The 19,412-nt window shown below is 44.7% G+C and overlaps 1 protein-coding gene across 1 annotated transcript in view; it reads right to left on the bottom strand.

Moving 5' to 3' along the window:
* Positions 1-19,412, bottom strand: part of Grhl2 (grainyhead like transcription factor 2) — a 102,292-nt gene that overhangs the window by 72,892 nt on the left and 9,988 nt on the right. Inside the window, exons 3-7 of the mRNA XM_052161447.1 lie at positions 18,039-18,106; positions 13,833-14,232; positions 5,124-5,179; positions 3,565-3,721; positions 566-677 (exon numbers count right to left, since the gene is read on the bottom strand). Of these exons, the coding sequence (XP_052017407.1) occupies positions 566-677; positions 3,565-3,721; positions 5,124-5,179; positions 13,833-14,232; positions 18,039-18,106 (793 nt within the window). The remainder of the gene's footprint in view (positions 1-565; positions 678-3,564; positions 3,722-5,123; positions 5,180-13,832; positions 14,233-18,038; positions 18,107-19,412) is intronic.

The following is a 19,412-nucleotide window of genomic DNA, read 5'->3' as shown; positions in this document are numbered from 1 at the left end:
GGTTGTCCAGGACTCCTTGATCTCTAGAGAGCAACTATTGCATTCAGAAATATATACAAAATGAACTCTGCAGGCTTATTTCTTCTTGACTGGCAGGCAAGTTTCTCAGAAAGGTATTTTCCTGACCACCGACTTTTGCTTGTATCAGGTTTATGCAGGAAGGAAAGGATTTAGGACAGAACCACGGACTAGCGGTCACTAGAGTCATGGGACCTTTGTGAGGGGCCTTGAGCCTTATGGGCCTGACTCATCATGCAGAAGGGGACAAGCGTTTACCCGACCTGCTCACTGCCTGTATGGCTCAAACACAAGGCATGCAAATGTTTTAGAAACTGTCATTGTGTTACAAAAGCATTGCAATCCTTATTATATAAGTTGATCCTGGGGAAGGGAAATGCTTCTGCTCAGCCTGGCTGCTTTTCAGCTTGTTCTGAATGTCACAGGTCACATGCACACCTCGGTGCCTGGCACAGCACAGTGCAGCACAGCCTCTGCCGTGGTCACTACACTGGTTGAGTTTCCCAGCCCAGCAAGGCGCCGAAGCCTGGAGGGACAGGCAGCTTACCGATGTCGAGGACCCGCTGCTTGGCTGTGTGCTGCCGGGAGTGCCAGTACTTCCAGTATTTCAGCTGCTCATCCCGGTTTTTGTCTTCACTAAAGACCACCATCACCACACTCTGCAGGCGAGAAAAGCGGCCATTATCCTCCGCTGCCTCACCCAGTCCCCACTTCCGGTAGGCGGCCATTATCCTCTGCTGACTCACGTGGTTTCCACTTCCGGCAATTCTAACCAGAGCCAGGCATGGTGGCATGGTGGCTCCTGCCTTGAATCCCAGTCCTCAGAAACCAGAGACAGAAGGATCTGGGTCTGAGCCAGATGAGTCTGCAGGGCAGCCAGGGCTACACAGAGAAACTCTACCCTCCTACCCCCTACCCTCCTACCCCCAAATCCAGAGAATGCTGCAAGGAAATGAAAGCCTCAATGAGTTGTTTGTCTCAAGCCTGGCGGCCTGAGTTAGATCGTTGAGATGCATAGGGTGGAAAGAAGAGAACCAACTTCTGAAGCTATCTTCCTTGTGGGTATTTGTGCATGTATGCAGACACCCACACATACACACAAACTGGAAACAGCATGAATAGAATCAAAACCCTTCATCATTCCCATCACAGCATCATGACAACCGATGAAGTAGTCTTTGGCGCAGTTGGTATTTTGTGGGGTTAGCTCAAAACTGAAAAGCATTTGGCTTCCATGGGGAATAAACACGGCTGAAACCTGCAGTTTTAAATGGAATTGGTGCCATTTGTAAAGAACCAGACATCCATCTCTCGCCTAGGGAAGTGTCTCAGGCTGGGATGGAGCAGGTAATAAGAGAATTGCACAGGAAACACAGAAATGCTAGGAGACAAACTCATATTGGTAAACATATTTCAAATGTCAGATAACTCATAACCCCAAAGTATAAGGGCAGCTATACACTTCAACAAAACATGGCTGTTCTTTACAAGAGCTAGAGCAACTAATTCTATTTCACAGAAATAAGAATCTAAACCTTGGGCAGGAGAGATAGTTCAATGGTTAAGAGCACTGACTGCTCTTCCAGAGGTCCTGAGTTCGATTCCCAGCAACCACATGGTGGCTCACAACCATCTGTAATGGGATCTGGTGCCCTCTTCTGGTGTGTCTGAAGACAGTTATAGTGTACTCATACAAAATAAATAAATCTTAAAAAAAAAAATCTAAACCTCTCTTCAGTTCTAAATTACAGACATCATTTGCATAAATTTACATACAGTGGCTGTCATTTTGGAATAGAGGCCAATATGACCCTGCCGCAGGCTCCAGAATGATGGGATTATAGACATAAGGTTCAGATCACATTCCCAGCAAAATGGAACAAAAGGAGATAAAATTTCCATAATAACCAGTTCTTTCTTGTTTTCGTTTTTTGGGGTTTTTTTTGTTTTTGGTACGTGTTTGTGTGTGTGTGTGTGTGTGTGTGTGTGTGTGTGGTTTTGATTTTTCCAGAAAATTGTTTAGCAACCCTGGCTACACTGGAACTCACTTTATTCACCAGGCTGGTCTCAAACTTTCAGATATCTGCCTGCCTCTGCCTCTACCTCCCCAGTGTTGGAATTAAAGATATGTACCACCGTACCCAGTTTTAAATTTCCATGATCATGGCCAAAGTGGAACCACTGGAAGAGGCCAAACTGATGTCACTTACATAGCTGCCACCTTTTCAGAGCGATGGCTGTGTGGCGCTTGTACATGTATGATTAAACTGTATCCCATGTGTTATCCCAGATACCCAGGTGTGGATTAAGAATATTCTCTGCTTTCTACCCCTCCAGGAAGCTCCACAGAGCACTGCTTCTAGCTGTACTTGGCTTTCTTGGTGGTGCTGGAGATGGAACCCAAAGTCTCACTAGACTAGGAGTAGAAACCCCTGGGCAAGCACAGCACTCTACAGCTCATACTCAGGCCTGAAGAGTCAGTCAGGAAGCTGGCAGCCTGGGGCGGATCCCAGCAGTCCCTCCCATCTAAGTTACCTCACTTCTTAGTCCTGAAAGCCTAGTCTTACATATAGTACTGTAATAGAACGTGCTTCACCATTACTATTAAAACGGGCTGTGGTTTAATTTCAATAAGTTATTAGACATCCAGTGCCTAGTGCAATCCCATACAAAGAAGACACCAGCAAGGTGAGACTTGTTGATGCAATGCCTTCTTTGTTGATACTGTATGTCCTCCACATGGTCCTGGTCACAGAGTAACCTGGGCGCCTTCTGACCACCAATGAGCTCACCTTGCTTGGGGACTTGGCCTATATGTGGTGGGGCCACTGTGCTCTGGACATGCCGTGGTTCCCTAATTCTCAAGCTGAAAACGCTTAGTAGGACGCATCTATGGACAGAATCTGGTGATCTGGGGACCACAGACCCATGGCATGGAGCAGTTTAGAAGAGAGCAGGAAAATCTATATTGCAACAAAGTCCTCCAAACCCTTTCTAACCTCCGCTGTAAGTTTTTTTTTTTTTTTTTTTTGAAGTAGAGATGGATTACCTATCACCTCCCTGTTGGCAGTAGAGGGCATACCAGACAGATATTGGCATGCCTCCAAAGCAGACAGTGACAATTTTCATGTCATTTCCCACAAATGAGATTACTACTCATGAATCTGAAGTCCCTCCAAGCTACTGCTGGGGGGAATCACACCTCTGCAGATGGCTTTGTAAGGGTTGTACACGGTCCAAGACGCGGCAGAAAACACTCTCTGCTACACTGCGCCCACAAACATGCCCTAATCTAGAGATCAGCTGGAAGCAACTGCACAGCCTACAAGCCATGAAAGAGGCAAGGGGATTCCTTGGTGCAGTGAAAAAGCGTGTTTAGCCAAGTTGCTCCCCTGGGGTTTATTGGTTACTGATTAAAATGATAAACTCTGAGCAATAGGCTCTCTCGCACCAAGCTTTCTGAGTTATTTATTTTGGAATTTTTCTCCACGCAATTCCATTCCTCTGGCCAACCCAGAGTTTTACTCTAAGAAATGAGGCCCGTACCCTGACTTTGCTGATGGGGTGTCGGAAGCACTTGTTGTCTCCAGTCTCACTGAGTGTGACGGCGTAGAACTGTCCCTTGTTGAGGTAGGTCATGGGACCCTCTCCCTGCTTCTGGCGGAGAGATTTGGTGGCTTCCAGGGTGTACTGAAATGTACCGCTGTGAAGAGAAGACACAGAGCAGTCAGTTCACTAACTGGACATTTCTCCCTTCCTGAGCAGTTTCAGTATTTTATGTGAATATTAACAAATATTGACTATTAACAAATATTAAAAGACAAAATATGGAATACAGAAGAGGAGTAAGTCCAAACCAAAGGTCAGGTGGTACAATATACATTTAACCGTGGCCCGTAAACTAGATGGTTTTAAGTGGGGAGAAAGTCCAGGATATGCTAGGCAAACTCACACCCAAGATCTTGGGAATTCAGCCTTAGACATAAGTCCCCACTTTTGTCCTAAGAACAACAGCAGAGCTCCCCTCCAGCCTCTGCGTTTGCCTGGTTTTCTTTGTGTCTAGCCACAAGTGCCCTGGAGCTCGGAGCATCTACCTCTGACCTCTAATGGCTGACATCACAGCACGGGGGGGTAAAACTGGTCGTTTCCTGTTTGGAAACCTGCAGAAGGATTCACGCCAAGCTCCTACTCCAAGTCAGGGGCTTGTGGGTGACGGCTTGTAACAAATGGATCACTGCATGGCTTTACAAATAAAGTTGGGTTTTTTTTTTTTTTTTCGTTTTTTTGGTTTGTTTTATGGATTTGGTTTTTTCAAGACAGGGTTTCTCTGTGTAGCCCTGACTGTCCTGGAGCTCACTCTATAGACCAGGCTGGCCTCGAACTCAGAAATCTGCCTGCCTCTGCCTCCCAGAGTGCTGGGATTAAAGGCGTGTGCCACTACCACCCGGCTTTCCTCTCCTGTTTTTAAGATGTAATTTATAACAGAATCGTTGACTTTTCTAATTCTGATTGTTTAAAATTAATAATAGGTAAGAACCTTGTCTTTTTTATTCAATTTGTTCTTTTAGAAATGTTTGTTTTTGGTTCCACTGTGGGATAAGCCACAGAAGGAGGCTATGAATTAACTCTATACTTCCTGAATCAACAGTTCCTCTCCGCTGGGACTTCAAAGGACTTGGAGCAAAAATGGCTCACAAACACGGTCTTTTAAAATGTCCCACTTACAGGATTACAGGGACTCTACTTTCTATGGTAGAAACTTTTAAAATGTTTTATTTACATTTTGACTTTTAGAGTTAAAAATCATTTAAGGTTTTAAAAAAAAACCCTCTTATTTGATAAAAATCTGAGGTTTGGGGCTGTAGAGACGGTTCCGTGGCTAGAGCACTGGCTACTTCTCTAGAGGACCCAGGTTTGATTCCCAGAACAAACATGACAGCTCACAGTCATCTGCAACTTCAGTTTCAGGGGATCTGACACCCTCCTCTGGCCTCCACAGGCACCAAGGTACACAGACATGCATGCAGGCAAAACACCTTAGGCATAAAACAATAAAGCAAAAATGTTCAAAGTCTGTCAATTAAATGCATCTCCTGGAGACCTACCTCCCCGTCTGGTCATACGTATACTCGTCAGCACCAACAGAAGTACTCCGAAATTTCTGAAAATTTTAAATGGTAGAATTAATACAAATAGGCTGAGAATATATGCAAATATTACAATTTTTTAAATGTAAAATAATAACAATAGTAGTAACCAAATCCTGGAGTTTCATTTTATCATCCCCAGGAAAAGGAAAATCGGTGTATTTCCAAGATATGTGCAGGTGCCATGTGCTGTGCCTTCCAACAGACCACTGTTGTCAAGTTCTGGTTGTCTCTAACACCTTATGTCAAAAGCCACAAAATCAAAATTAATGGAAGACCGATTATAGAGATGGCTTGGCAATTAAGAGCGCTGACTGCTCTTCTAGAGGTCCTGAGTTCAATTCCCAGCAACCACATGGAGGCTCACAACCATCTGTAATGGCATCTGGTGCCCTCTTCCAGCCTGTAGGCAGAACACTGTGTACATAATAAATCTTTTTTTAAAAATTGGTTGAGAGGAATAAATTCACATAAGAAGCAACAACAAAGAACAACAAAGTAAGCTAAAATACAACAGACTACTATGCATGGAAGTCCATGTTGGGTCATGCATTCGTTCCTGTATCCTAGAGAAAACGCATAGAGTGGGCATTAGCAGAGAAAACAATCTGTGGACTGCAGTCTGATCCCAAAGCTAAGAAGAACCTAGGTTGACAGAGGAGGCTGGGAGAAGGTAATTAAAGTAAAGAGGCACCATGAGTGAAGGCAAAGAGACCAGCACAAACATGGAGCACACACAGAGCCCCACACAGTCTCCATCAGATGAAGGGGGGGAGGCAACTGACAGTCCAGGACTAGCCGCCAGCCATGTGTGCCGTAAAGGTTCGGTTACCCAGTCAAATAACCACAGTTTAAGCAATAAGATGTTAAATCTGGCTGTCAACTTACCCTATTGGAATGCACAAAAGAAAATGTTCATTGTTAAAATAAGTTAAAATAATTAGGAAATTTTGACTTTAATGGAAGGATGAATTTCCAAGGTTGCTTCAAGGACGCTGCAACAATCCCAACAACCACTGCGAGCCTGTTACTGAGCAGGGCTGTGTGAATCACTGTGTGAATCACTGTGTGCCATCAAGCTTGGTAGCCTAAGGACAGGACAGAGGCTCAACACACTGGACTCACGAAGGCCCTGTTTTTTCTCTCTCAAATGATGCGAGAACATATGATGCTGTGAGAACTTAGACTTGCCCAGTGGCAAGGTTTATACACTGCCACGGACTGAAAATTAATGCAGACAAAGCAGACTTCTCCAGTATGTAAATGTCTATGTGCAAGAAAAAAAAAGAAAAAAGAAAAAACACCCAAATGTGTTTGGGCCAAATGTGATGGTTGGTCTGGTGCTGCAACATATTCAAATGTTAAACAATGGCCCCCAAGATCTACCGCCCACCCCCCACGGGGAGATCCCCATATTTTGGGGACACCAGCTTTTGTTGTATAAACCTTGCCTCTGGGCAAGAAGAGAGAGAGGGAGGTGAAGCAAAATTTTCAAGGCTGGGTCTTGGGCAGGGATGAGGAGAGGCACGGAGAGGAGGAGAGAAGGAGAGAAGTCTCCATGGGGTAGGTAGATCCTTGCCGTGAGGCTGGTCTGATGGAGCAGGAGCCGCCCAAAGAGAACCCGGCAAGTGATAGCCCAGGGAATGCCACGGGGAGGAGGCAGCGAAGCTTGCTATCTGCCCAGCGCCGGCACTTTTTTGCTTATTGTAAATTGAGAGGTTTCTGTGTTTTTTATCTGGGAACAATATGGTCTGAAGCGGAGTAGAAACCAATAATAGATATTTAGACACAACACAGGAGCTGCAGTAAAGCCACCAAATGATATTAACCATGACAGAAGGGCTAAGTATCTTTATAATCTTTTTTTAAAAAATGAGCGAAGCTGGGTGGTGGATGGCTCATGCCTTTGATCCCGGCAAGTGGATCTTGCTCTATAAGTTCAAGGCCAACCTGGCCTACAGAGCAGGTTCTAAGACAGTCAGGGGTGTTACAAGAAAAACCCTGTCTAAATAAATAAATAAATAAATAAATAAATAAATAAATAAATAGTAAGTAAACAGTCCACTTAGGAACCATCGCACTCATTTACATGGTGACTTGTAGGCTGCATGAACACAGTGATTTAGGATTGAGAACTAGAATCCAAATGCTTCATTGGGGTTTCTGATCACAGTTGTCAGGGTCAACCACTCTTTGAGTGTTACTTACAGCATGATAAAAAGGCCAGTAGACACAGATCACTGTACCTTACCACAGTGCAAAACATCAACAGATTCTGCACTCATCTGGAGTCAGTAAAACATGTGTGATAGTGAGCATACAAACCACATGTAAGTGCAGGCCATGCCCAGCTTCATGTAAGTGCAGGACATGACCAGCTAGCTCAAAACAACTCAATGGTATTTTGGGGGATTTTCCTTTCATAATGCTTTGTTTGTGCATCTTTAATATTTTTTTAACATTCTGATCCTTGACTTAAATATTATAGTTTTCAATTTTTGTGTTTTTATGGGATCTCTCTCTCTCATTCTCCCCACTCCCCCTCACATGTGTGAATATGTGTGTGTGTCTACAGGTGTGCATGTGTGTGTGTGTGTGTGTGTGTGCGCGTGCGCGCGCGCATGTGTGTCTATGTGTGTGTGCTTGTATGTATGTGTCTACATGTATGTATCTACATGTGTGCATTACATGTCTACATATGTATGTGTGTGGTATGTGTATCTACATGTGTGTGTACACGTGTCTATGTGTGTATGTCTACATGTGTTTGTGTTTCTTGTGCTTTTCTTTAGGTTTTTTTCCTCCCCTCCGTCTGTTTGCTTTGTTTTATTCTGGTTTGTTTTATTTGCCTGATTCCTTTCTAAAGAGGAAAAGTCACGGTGCTGGACGAATGAGGAGGTGGGGAAAGACCAGGAGGACATGAGGGAGGGAAACAGTGATCACAACATAGTATGTGGGGCTGGACAGATGAGGTTAAGAGAACCGACTGCTCTTCCAGAGGTCCTGAGTTCAAATCCCAGCAACCACATGGTAGCTCACAACCATCTATAATGAGATCTGGTTCCCCCCTTTGTTGTACAGGCATACATGCAGGCACAACACTGTGTATATAATAAGTAAATCTTTTTTTTTTTTGAAAAAAAAAAAAAAGACTTAAGGACTGGTGAGATGGCTCAGTGGTTAAGCCACTGAGGAATGCTCTTCCAGAGGTCCTAAGTTCAATTCCTAGCAACCACATGGTAGCTCACAACCATCTGTAATGGGATCTGATGTCCTCTTCTGGTATGTCTGAAGACAGCTACAGTGTGCTCATATAAATGAAATAAATAAATTTAAAAAAAAAGAGCTGAAAAGCTAAAACAACAAAAAACAAACAAACAAACAAAAAAGCTCAGAACAGGTCCCATTTTAGTCCATAGAGGAGTATTAATCATACTCATAAAATAATAGATAGATAGATAGATAGATAGATAGATAGATAGATAGATAGATAGATAGGGCTAGGATGTGAGCTACATCCTAGCATGTGCAGGGCCGAGTTCCATCCCCACTACAAACTGTTATCAGGTGTTAGAGCAGTGTGCAACAGTACATCACAGCCAAGGACTGGAGCCCATACTATTTCCTGGCTTCCTAACATTGATGCTTCCAGTGTAACACAAGCACGACTAACATAAGAGAGGTAACATCCTTAGCAGACTGAACAAATGTTCACACCAGCACACCTACCCACAGGAGCCACAGCTCTTCTGAGCAAAGACACCCCTAGCCAGCTACGGCAGACTCATGCGACAATTACAGAGATCCCACCCCACCCCACCCCCTCTACTCCCCAATGACAAATGAACACGACGACTCTTTTCAGTTTACTGTAAAGAAGCACCGGTTTTTAGACAAGTTTTCCTTAATCAACTTTTCCTGGTGAACAACTTCACATTCATGCTCAACCACCTGGCAAGAGATGGCTAGAGATCATGGATCCACAGAGATCACAGGTCCACAGATCACGCAACTCAGTTCACCTCAGCAGAAATACAGTCTGCAAAGCAAACACTGATTTCTCTGAGAGCAGAGAGCAGCTGACTGGGGTGAGCAGAGCTTCCCTTCCCGCTTTTCCAGCAAGCTTGCTAATGCAAAGACTCCAGAATAAGCCCCCAGTACAACAGTTTCCCCTCACAACCTTCTTTATGTAACCCACGCTCATATGTGATAACATATCCCCCACATATTTGACAGTGCCTGGTCCACATCCACACACCTTTTTGGGACAAACATGTCCACACCAATGGCGATCCTCCCGTGGAACGTCACAGACCTCCCATGGGACTGAAAGATGGTTTCATCTCTTTGCTTTTCTCCAAAACATTCCCTGAGTGCTTGGGGGCGAGTCAAGTATTCAACACTATCAGACTACAAGATCCCCTACTTGTTTAAAAACTACAAAAGGCCCTTGTGGATCTTACACGGTGTCACCTAAGAAGCAGAATGGCAGATTTTTTTTCCTTTTTATTACAAGGTCATTAAAAGTGTAATTGTAAAACTACCAAATTTAAAGATATATGATAGCCCCCGAGGGCAGAGAGCTTAGCTCTGACTGAGGTCACTCTGGAGTTCAGAGAACAGAACAGGCACTCCTTAGCATGAGGCCAGCGGTGGGTGGGGGAGTTACTAGTGCCCCTTTGAGAGCTACTGCTGCTGGCCAACATGTTGTGTCTCTGGTCCCTACCTGAAAGATAACTAGTATCTGTAGAGATAGGTAAGGAATATTAAGAGTCTAAACAAACATTGGGTAGGTCATTGTCTTGTGCGGTAGAATTAATGAGACTCTCTGTAAGACCAGACTCTTCTCCTGAACGGAGAGGTGGGAGTCTAGGCACTGGAGAAGACACCTTGCCTACTGGATGCAATGACTAATATTAGTGCCCTTTCTGCCTACCTCCCTCACTGAGAAAACACAGATGACGATCATGATTGTCAGGCAGAGCTGCTGCTGTGGTGTGACGGGTAAAAACTTGATCTCCAACACAGGAATATTGAGAGATGGGTCACGAGGGCAGCCCTCATGAACAAATCCACCTCCAGAACTGAGAGTGAATTTACTATTACAAGGCAGAGGCTGTCACCAAAGAAAACTATCACCCATCACTTGTATGTAGCCATCTGTCACACGTATGCAGCCTAGCCATCTGTCACATGTATGCAGCCTAGCCATCTGTCACATGTATGCAGCCTAGCCATCTGTCACATGTATGCAGCCTAGCCATCTGTCACATGTATGCAGCCTAGCCATCTGTCACATGTATGCAGCCTAGCCATCTGTCACATGTATGCAGCCTAGCCATCTGTCACATGTATGCAGCCTAGCCATCTGTCACACGTATGCAGCCTAGCCATCTGTCACATGTATGCAGCCTAGCCATCTGTCACATGTATGCAGCCTAGCCATCTGTCACATGTATGCAGCCTAGCCATCTGTCACATGTATGCAGCCTAGCCATCTGTCACACGTATGCAGCCTAGCCATCTGTCACATGTATGCAGCCTAGCCATCAGTCACATGTATGCAGCCTAGCCATCTGTCACATGTATGCAGCCTAGCCATCAGTCACATGTATGCAGCCTAGCCATCAGTTACATGTATGCAGCCTAGCCATCTGTCACATGTATGCAGCCTAGCCATCTGTCACATGTATGCAGCCTAGCCATCAGTCACATGTATGCAGCCTAGCCATCAGTCACACGTATGCAGCCTAGCCATCTGTCACATGTATGCAGCCCGGTCTCCCTTCTGCCCTGTAACAGTATAGGTAGCCATCATCAGATGTGGCCTGTGGCTCCTGGGTGTTTCTGTCCCAGTGACTCGGAACAGGAAGCCAGGTGAGGACACTCAGTATCTGCCACTGTTACTTGTCTCGCCTTGGGAAACAGCGGTCCCCCACACCCTACTTTTACAGGCCCAGATAAGCTGAGAATCAAAAGCCACCGGGATTTATTTCTCGTCTGAGGCACTGCCCTGAATGACATAAGCATAAATTCATTGCCCATTCTGGGTCAAGAATCCGAGATGTGGTCCACAAAGAGATCATCAGTAGATATTCTAGGAAGATTTCATGGCAAGTAAATGGACACAAGAATATCTTCTCAAAAAATCAATAAATGGCACTGGCACAACGCCAGTATATATGGGTATACAATGGGACCTCGAGCCTTGCTTCATGTTATGAGAGGGCTCAGCAGGTGGGGGGTGGGGGGTGCTAAGTCTGACAAGCTGAGTTCAATCTCCAAGATCCACATGGTAGAAAGAAAGGAAGGACTCTCAAAAGCTGTGCTCTGACCTCCACCTGCATGTGCACACATGAATGCACATATGCACATACATGCCAAAAAATACTACTTAGACCAGGAAGTGGTGGTGCATACATTCAATCCCAGCAATCAGATCTCTGTAAGTCTGAGACTAACCTAGTCTACCGAATGAGTTCCTGGGCTACACAGGGAAAACCTGTCTTATAATAGTAATAATAATAATTAATAATAATAATAATAATAATGCAAATTATTATATTATAATATTATGTTATTATAATGTCCTCAAACTGCTAGGATTGAAAGCATGCACCAATGTATCAGTTCAATTTCCAAGAGAGTCAGGGCTGTATATAAATCCTGTTTCCAAAAAAATAAAAAAATGAATTTAGAAATAAAATTATAAAATTATTTTTAAAGCCGGGCGGTGGTGGCGCACGCCTGTAATCCTAGCACTCTGGGAGGCAGAGGCAGGCGGATTTCTGAGTTGGAGGCCAGCCTGGTCTACAGAGTGAGTTCCAGGACAGCCAGGGCTATACAGAGAAACCCTATCTCGAAAAAACCAAATCCAAAAAAAAAAACAAAAAACAAAAAACAAAAATTATTTTTAAGTGGATCAGAAAGCTATATCTAAGGAAGAAACTACCACCTGTCTAGAAATGCACATACAAGAAAATTGTTGAGATATTGGTTTAACCACACACATGAGAAAATTGTTAATACATTGGTTTAGACACACACACACATGAACACACAATGAGAAAATTGTTGAGACAATGCATTAGGAAAAATTCTTAACATTTAAAAGCATCAACTATAAAAGACAAATTTGATTAGATAAAATAGATTTGTTTATATACCTATACTCTTTAAATGACCTAATTAAGAAAATAAAAGGAGGGCTGGAGAGATGGCTCAGTGGTAAGTAGCACTGCCTGCTCTTTCAGAGGTCCTGAGTTCAATTCCCAGCAACCACATGGTGGCTCACAACCATCTGTAATGGGATCTGATGCCCTCTTCTGGTGTGTCTGAAGACAGCTATAATTGTACTCACTCTTAAAAAAAAAAAAAGAAAAGAACTCTGGGATTAAAAACATACAGATGATGAAGGCTTATATCCATCCCTGTTACCTCAAGAACCCTTAACAACTTAATGAAAAAACACAAATTGCCCAGAGACGTGAACGTGAACAGACACTCCACAACAAGGAAAGACGAGTCAGGTGAACCAGCACACAGACTCACAACGTATCAGAGAAATGCAAACTGAAACCAGAATGGACACCAATGGCCACTCCCATACCTGAAGTTAAGCAGACTGATCATCCTACACGTATTGGCAAGGGTGTGGAAAACAGAAACGACTGTCACGTCACTGACTGAAGCTAAGCTATAAACGCTTTGTGAACGCACCGGGAAGGCACGCGTAGACCTCATGGCCCAGCAGTCAACTCCAGCCACAGACACCACACAAAATGAACGACTCCGCCTTATCAAAAGACACACCAGTCTGTTTAGGAAAGCATTATAACCCCAAACTGAAAGCAAGCCAATACCCACCAATAAATGGATTCTTAAATAAACTGTGATATGCATTCACCTTGAAATACTTGACCTGCAATTGAAAAACTGTTTACCCATAAGAATAAATAAATAATAAATAAATAAATAATCCAAAACTATGATAAATGAAAGACAACAATGTAGAACATTATATATTCCGTTCAATTTACATGGAATTTTAAAAGAAGAAACACTACCTTGACAGTAGGATTCCTCACTGCCAGGAGCCAAGGGACAGCTGACTTCAAGGTCAGAGAAGTTCGTTTTAGGGTAAACACTTTCTAGGTGGAGGTTCCAACATTGACTGCCAGGCATAAATAATTATCAAAATTTTAAGTTTATGCATTTAGAACTTGTGAATCTAAAACAAGTGGATAAACAAAAGTACTTGTGTAACATTTGTGGGTTTGAGAGGAATTTGACCTCTCGATCTGTTAGAAAGCAAATGCAACAAATTTCGGGGTCTTCAGTCCACCAACAGCTCCCACCAGTTACACTGTTTTTACAAAAGGAGTGGACATGCAACATTTCTAGCATTTGGAAAGTTGAAAAAAGATCAAGGAGACAAACCCTTTAAAGCCAGAAGTTCCACATAAGCTTCTTCTAACCCCTGGTAAAAAATTAAATCAAAACAAAATACCACCTAAGAGGCGAGACAGAAATATTTCTCCAAGTGTTTCAAAATACCAAATTACCAACAAAGTGTCAAAGATAACAAGAGTAGCTAAACTCAATCTCATGAATCTCTATCGCGCGTGGAAAGTGGACACTGGTGGGCGATCTGGGCCCGGCGCTCACCTCCGAGGCGCCGTCCTTGAAGCTCTCGCTGTAGGTGCTGTCGGGCGTGCTGCGCTGGTCGTCCTTGAGATAGGAGCTGTGGCTGGCTATGGAGGGCAGGTCGTACTGAGTCTGTTCGAAGATCACCACGCGCTGCTCCTCGCTGTCCGCGCGGGGATAGTGCACCTGCACCGGGGGCGCCATGAACACCGGCGTGAAGTCCTCGGCCTTCACCACCGTGATGCCCGACACCGGGATGACGGCCGGGCTCTCGGTGATGGACACGCTGTACTGCTCCCGCTTCGAGTTCTCCATGTGGTCCTGACTGAGGCAGAGGTTCACCGGGACAGTCTTCAGAACCTGCACTCTGTTCTCGCCTCCGCCCAAACTGATCTGGGCTTCACCGGTGCCGAGGCAGTTTCTGTGTGTTCAGACCAGTGACAGGGTAGAATAAGAATAAAGCTCCACTTCACAAACTGCCTGGCAGCAGTGGCGCACGCCTTTGATCCCAGCACTTGGGAGGCAGAGGCAGGCGGATTTCTAAGTTCGAGGTCAGTCTGGTCTACAGAGTGAGTTCAGGACAGCCAGGGCTACACAGAGAAACCCTGTCTCAAAAAAACAAAATAATAAAACAAAAAAAAAATTAATTGATTGATTGATTGATTGATAGATTTTTATGACCATACTGTTGCTGTCCTCAGATACACCAGAAGAGGGCGTCAGATCCCATTACAGATGGTTGTGAGCCACCATGTGGTTGCTGGGAATCAAACTCAGGACCTCTGGAAGAGCAGTCAGTGCTCTTAAGCACTGAGCCATCTCTCCAGCCCAACAGTGGGATTTTGAAGGCAACATAATAGAGATCAAGGAAGACTACCAAAAACCTATCGCCACCATATGCTCCATGGGGCAGAGACTCAGTACGCTGATCTCTGCACTTCTTATCAGGACAGGAAGTCTCAAAAGGAAAAAAAGATCACTGTGGCAGCTCATGCTTGCATTCAGAGCATTGGGAGGTTATGGGAGGACTACTCAAGTTTGAGGCCAGCCTGGGCTACTTGCTGAATTCCAGGCTAACCTGGGCTATGGAGTAAGACCTTGTCTCAACTAGAGAGAGGGAAGATATGGCATGGGAAGATATGGCATGGGAAGATATGGCATGGGAAGATATGGCATGGTAATTTGAAAATAGTGGGAGGGATAGAAGAAATTAAACTATTTTCATCAACTGAGAAATAACAGTTTATAGATATTTCAGCACTTAATTATTTTAGGGTTTAAGGAACTATTTAAGTGGTTAATGAGCTCATTAACCACTTCTGTGGTACAGAGAAAGAAAACGGTTTAGAAAGTAAGTTTTGGCAGGATATAATGAAATACTTCCATTTATATTAAAGAATTTCAGTAGAGATCAGGTAGTAAAAAAGAATTGCGCGAGGTTACTGTGAGTATGAGAGTGTGTGTGTGTGTGTGTGTGTGTGTGTGTGCTCGTGCGCACATGTTTTATAGAATGATCTTACACTCAGTTGTGGGCGTGGGAGGAGGAGCATTTGTGCATGGTTCTCAGCAGAGCAGAGCAAGCGCTTTCAATTGTTCCCCTTTTTCCTGTTCTCCCCTTTGTGCAGCATGTGCTGTTTGGGGTCAATTGGCACATTTCCTTCCAAGAAACAAATATTTGAATAAAACTAGTTTTCTCAAGAATCAAGCTCTCCCAGTTTCATTGGATAAAGAAAGAAATCCAATAGTCTCTGTGCTTACTACCAAGCAAGAGAGTTGGTGGTTTCGGTTTGATTTTCCAGCTAGAACTTCACAGTGAAGCTTCAGAAAGAATACATAACGGTGCTGGCCACCTGAGGCTTGCACATCTGCAGCGAAGACTCTGGAAGTCAGCTCCTCAAGGAATGAAATCTACAGTCTACAAGTACCGTGACTTTAAGCAATAAGCTGTTCTTCCGGTCACAGAACGGAGTGGCTCACACGGAAGACACAGTGGGGATTAGACATTATGCTTTGTGTGAATCCAACGAGCCAACGAGCCAAGTGATGCCAACGCTCAGACAGCCATTTGCATCCGCCTTCATAAAGCCCACTGTTCTGCACACTTCATGGACTGTTAATAGATGCCGCCTCAAAACAGGAATCCAGTGTGAAAATCAGTGTTAAAAAACAAACAGGACCGCCTCAGTGGATCCCAACAAGATCAACACAGAAACAGGACCGCCTCAGTGGATCCCAACAAGATCAACACAGAAACAGGACCGCCTCAGTGGATCCCAACAAGATCAACACGGAAACAGGACCGCCTCAGCGGATCCCAACAAGATCAAACGGAAACAGGACCGCCTCAGTGGATCCCAACAAGATCAACATGGAAACAGGACCGCCTCAGTGGATCCCAACAAGATTAACATGGAAACAGGACCGCCTCAGTGGATCCCAACAAGATCACGGAAACAGGACTACCTCAGTGGATCCCAACAAGATCAACACGGAAACAGGACTGCCTCAGTGGATCCCAACAAGATCAATATGGAAACAGGACCACCTCAGTGGATCCCAACAAGATCAACACAGTAAAACCTTGGACATTCCTTCCTCTCTTTACTTGTAACTAAGGACTTCCTTAACTCATTTCATCCAAGACCATCAATATCTGTGGATAACCTCCTGCAGGCTGGCTGTAAATGGGTTCTTCCACACAGACTGCTAAACACAGCAATCACACACTAGCCACCCGGGGCTCCTTACAGACAGTATTAGTAGCTTTGCCAAAATATTCAAACTTCTCTTTAGGCTATTTCAGGCCAGATTTATTCATTCTCTGCTTAATACAAAAACATGAAGTCTAACCAAAACATACAAGTCAAAAATCCTTCAGGGTTCTTATTATCAAATAAAAAAAGCAAACCTCAGAGCTGTACACATCTAGTTGAATTGTTAGTATAAAACATTCACAGGGCTGGAGAGATGGCTCAGCGGTTAGGAGCACTGACTACTCTTCCAGAGGTCCTGAGTTCAATTCCCAGCAACCACATGGTAGCTCACAACCATCTGTAATAGGATCCGCTGTCCTCTTCTGGTGTGTCTGAGGACAACTATATTATACTCATAAATAAAATAAATAAATCTTTAAAAAAAAAAAAAAAGAAATTCATAGATTCAGGAATCATACTGTATGGTGAACTACACTTCTAGAATAGTGTCAACTTTAGGACTTGATACTACAATTTCAAAACTAAAATTCCCCCAAGTGGGTAATTAGAACAAAGTGTACATCTCCAGCGGGAAACCCTACAAGAGCAAGGACTTGTGGGGTGATAACCAAGCAAAGCATTTCCGTCCCTGCTGCTCCTCTCTTTTTCCTCCACACGAGAGCCTGCTGAGACAGGACGGACCAACAACCTAGGTCACAACAGGCTTCACCAGAAAACAGCTGTCACCACCTCTCTCCCCGCTTTCAGCCTCAGTTCATCTGCACCTTCTTGCCGCCAGCCCATCTTGTCGGGCAGATGGTATATGATCTCCTAAAATCATGATGGTGCTAGCAGCGCCCCAGTCTCAACCCAGACTCAGAACAATCATTCCCTTAAGGGCCAGCCTGCAGGGAAGAGTGTGGGGCTGGGCGGAGGGCTGCGTTCAGCAGCAGGCCTTCCCAGCAATCACCTCTAGCTCCTGAGTTAACTGTCTCTTCACCTCTTCATCCGAGGGAACTTGCTGAAGTCCCTCTGGATGTACAGGCAAAAATATGTCATTATCTTTTCCTAGCAAGAGAGAACAAGTTTTGGTCCAGGCTTCTAAGACAGAAGAAGTGGGGCTATGCGTATGAATGTTTTTGCCTGACTGCATCTACGCTTGTACGTCCAGTCCCCTTGGAGATCTAAATAGGGTGACAGATCCCTTGAAACTAGACTTAGGAAGGTTGTGAACCACTGTGTGGGCACTGGGAATCAAACCCAAGTCATGACCAAAGGGGACTAACCCAGTAAGCCACTCTTCAGGTCATGCTGTGGGTGGAGTTTCTTGAGACAAGGTCTCTGTATGTAGGTAGCCCTGGCTGCTTGGAATTCAACACGTAGATCAGGTTGGCCTGAAACCCACAGAGATGTACCTGCCTCTGCTTCCCAAGTGCTGGCATCAAAGGCATATGCCATTGGGCCTGGCTTCTGCTTTTCAAAACCCATAGAAAAAGAGTTTTCCTAGGAGGCCAACAGACTCCTCGCATCGTACCTTTTATCCTGGTCTTCTTGGCTGTCACTTGCTTTGCTCACAGACAGAAGTCTCTTGTCTCGAGGAACCTGGAAACCAGACAGAATGACTGACCATGTACAGACAGAGATGACAACACAAAGAAACGAATGGGGACTTTCTTTTTGAAGTAGGTTATTGTCAGAAAATGGCTAGGAGGAACCAGAGAAAAGCGGTGACCAGCTTAGGTTCATAATCGCCATGACTCTGCTGACCTAGAAGACTCTGCTGTGTGCTTCCAGACTTAGAAATGGGTGAGGGGAAGAGCCAAGAATATGGGGTGAAGACAGGCTTGAAAGAGAGCGACCCCCTGGGAACATGGAAAAAGCTCCTGTCTGGAGTTGGACCCCAGACTGATGAGGGGTTGGAGAAGACCCTGGGCGGGGCCTGTGTCAGCTCCTGGGACACTGAGCATAATAGGAACATTCCCTAACCACCTCAGGAAGCTCGCCTCCAGCCTTGCTTCCTCAGCGTGATGCCAGCAGGCTGCCTGGCACATTATATTGAAAAGTCCTCGCAAGAACGAGGAGACTCCACTACTTCCTGAGGCATAGAGAAGTAGATTGGATTTGGCTGAGTATGTAGATTTTTTTGCATTTGCATTTGCTTTTGAACTTGTTTGCTTCTGACTAACCTTGAAGAGTCTCTTCTGAACCAATACTCTTACAGTTTTGAGGTAAACACACATTGTGGCAAACTTCCTTCTACTAAATTCCACAAGGAATTCCTATGGTTTCTACGGAGCCACATACATATATACACTGAGATGCTTTAGCTGGGGGAAACGGCAGAGTTAAGGCTAGAAAGCCAGCGTCTGGGCACCCGTGCACAAGCCTACACCGAACTGTGGGTGCTGCATCCAGAAGTCTACAGCTCTGCCAGCACCTGTTTGTCTATGTCTCGCAAATGACTCCCTGAAAGAGCCCCTGGGGGGGGGGGGGGTCCTGGTGGACAAAAAGAACCGTTCCCATATTTACTATGATAATTAGACAGCGAATGTCAGAATAATTTAACTTCCAGTTTTAAAAAAAGAGAATGGTCCTATTTCATCAACAAGACATCTGTCCTCACAGGACAGAGAGATATGAGCAGTCAGGCACCAGAAAGAAGCCTCAGTGTGATCACTCGAACCTACTGTTCAAAGGACTTAAGACTAGTTCTAACCAGGCTTGGTGGCAAACACTTTTTTTTTTTTTAGAATTGGTTTTTCCGAGACAAGGTTTCTCTGCATAGCCCTGACTGTCCTGGAGCTCACTCTGCAGACCAGGCTGGCCTCAAACTCAGAAATCCACCTGCCTCTGCCTCCCAGAGTGCTGGGATTACAGGCGTGCGCCACCGGCAAACACTTTTAACCCC

The sequence above is a fragment of the Apodemus sylvaticus genome, chromosome 17, assembly GCF_947179515.1.
Source record: "Apodemus sylvaticus chromosome 17, mApoSyl1.1, whole genome shotgun sequence".
NCBI classification, from domain to species: Eukaryota; Metazoa; Chordata; class Mammalia; order Rodentia; family Muridae; genus Apodemus; species Apodemus sylvaticus.
Note: the sequence above shows the minus strand (reverse complement) of the source record. Positions and strands in the feature narration are given on the sequence as shown.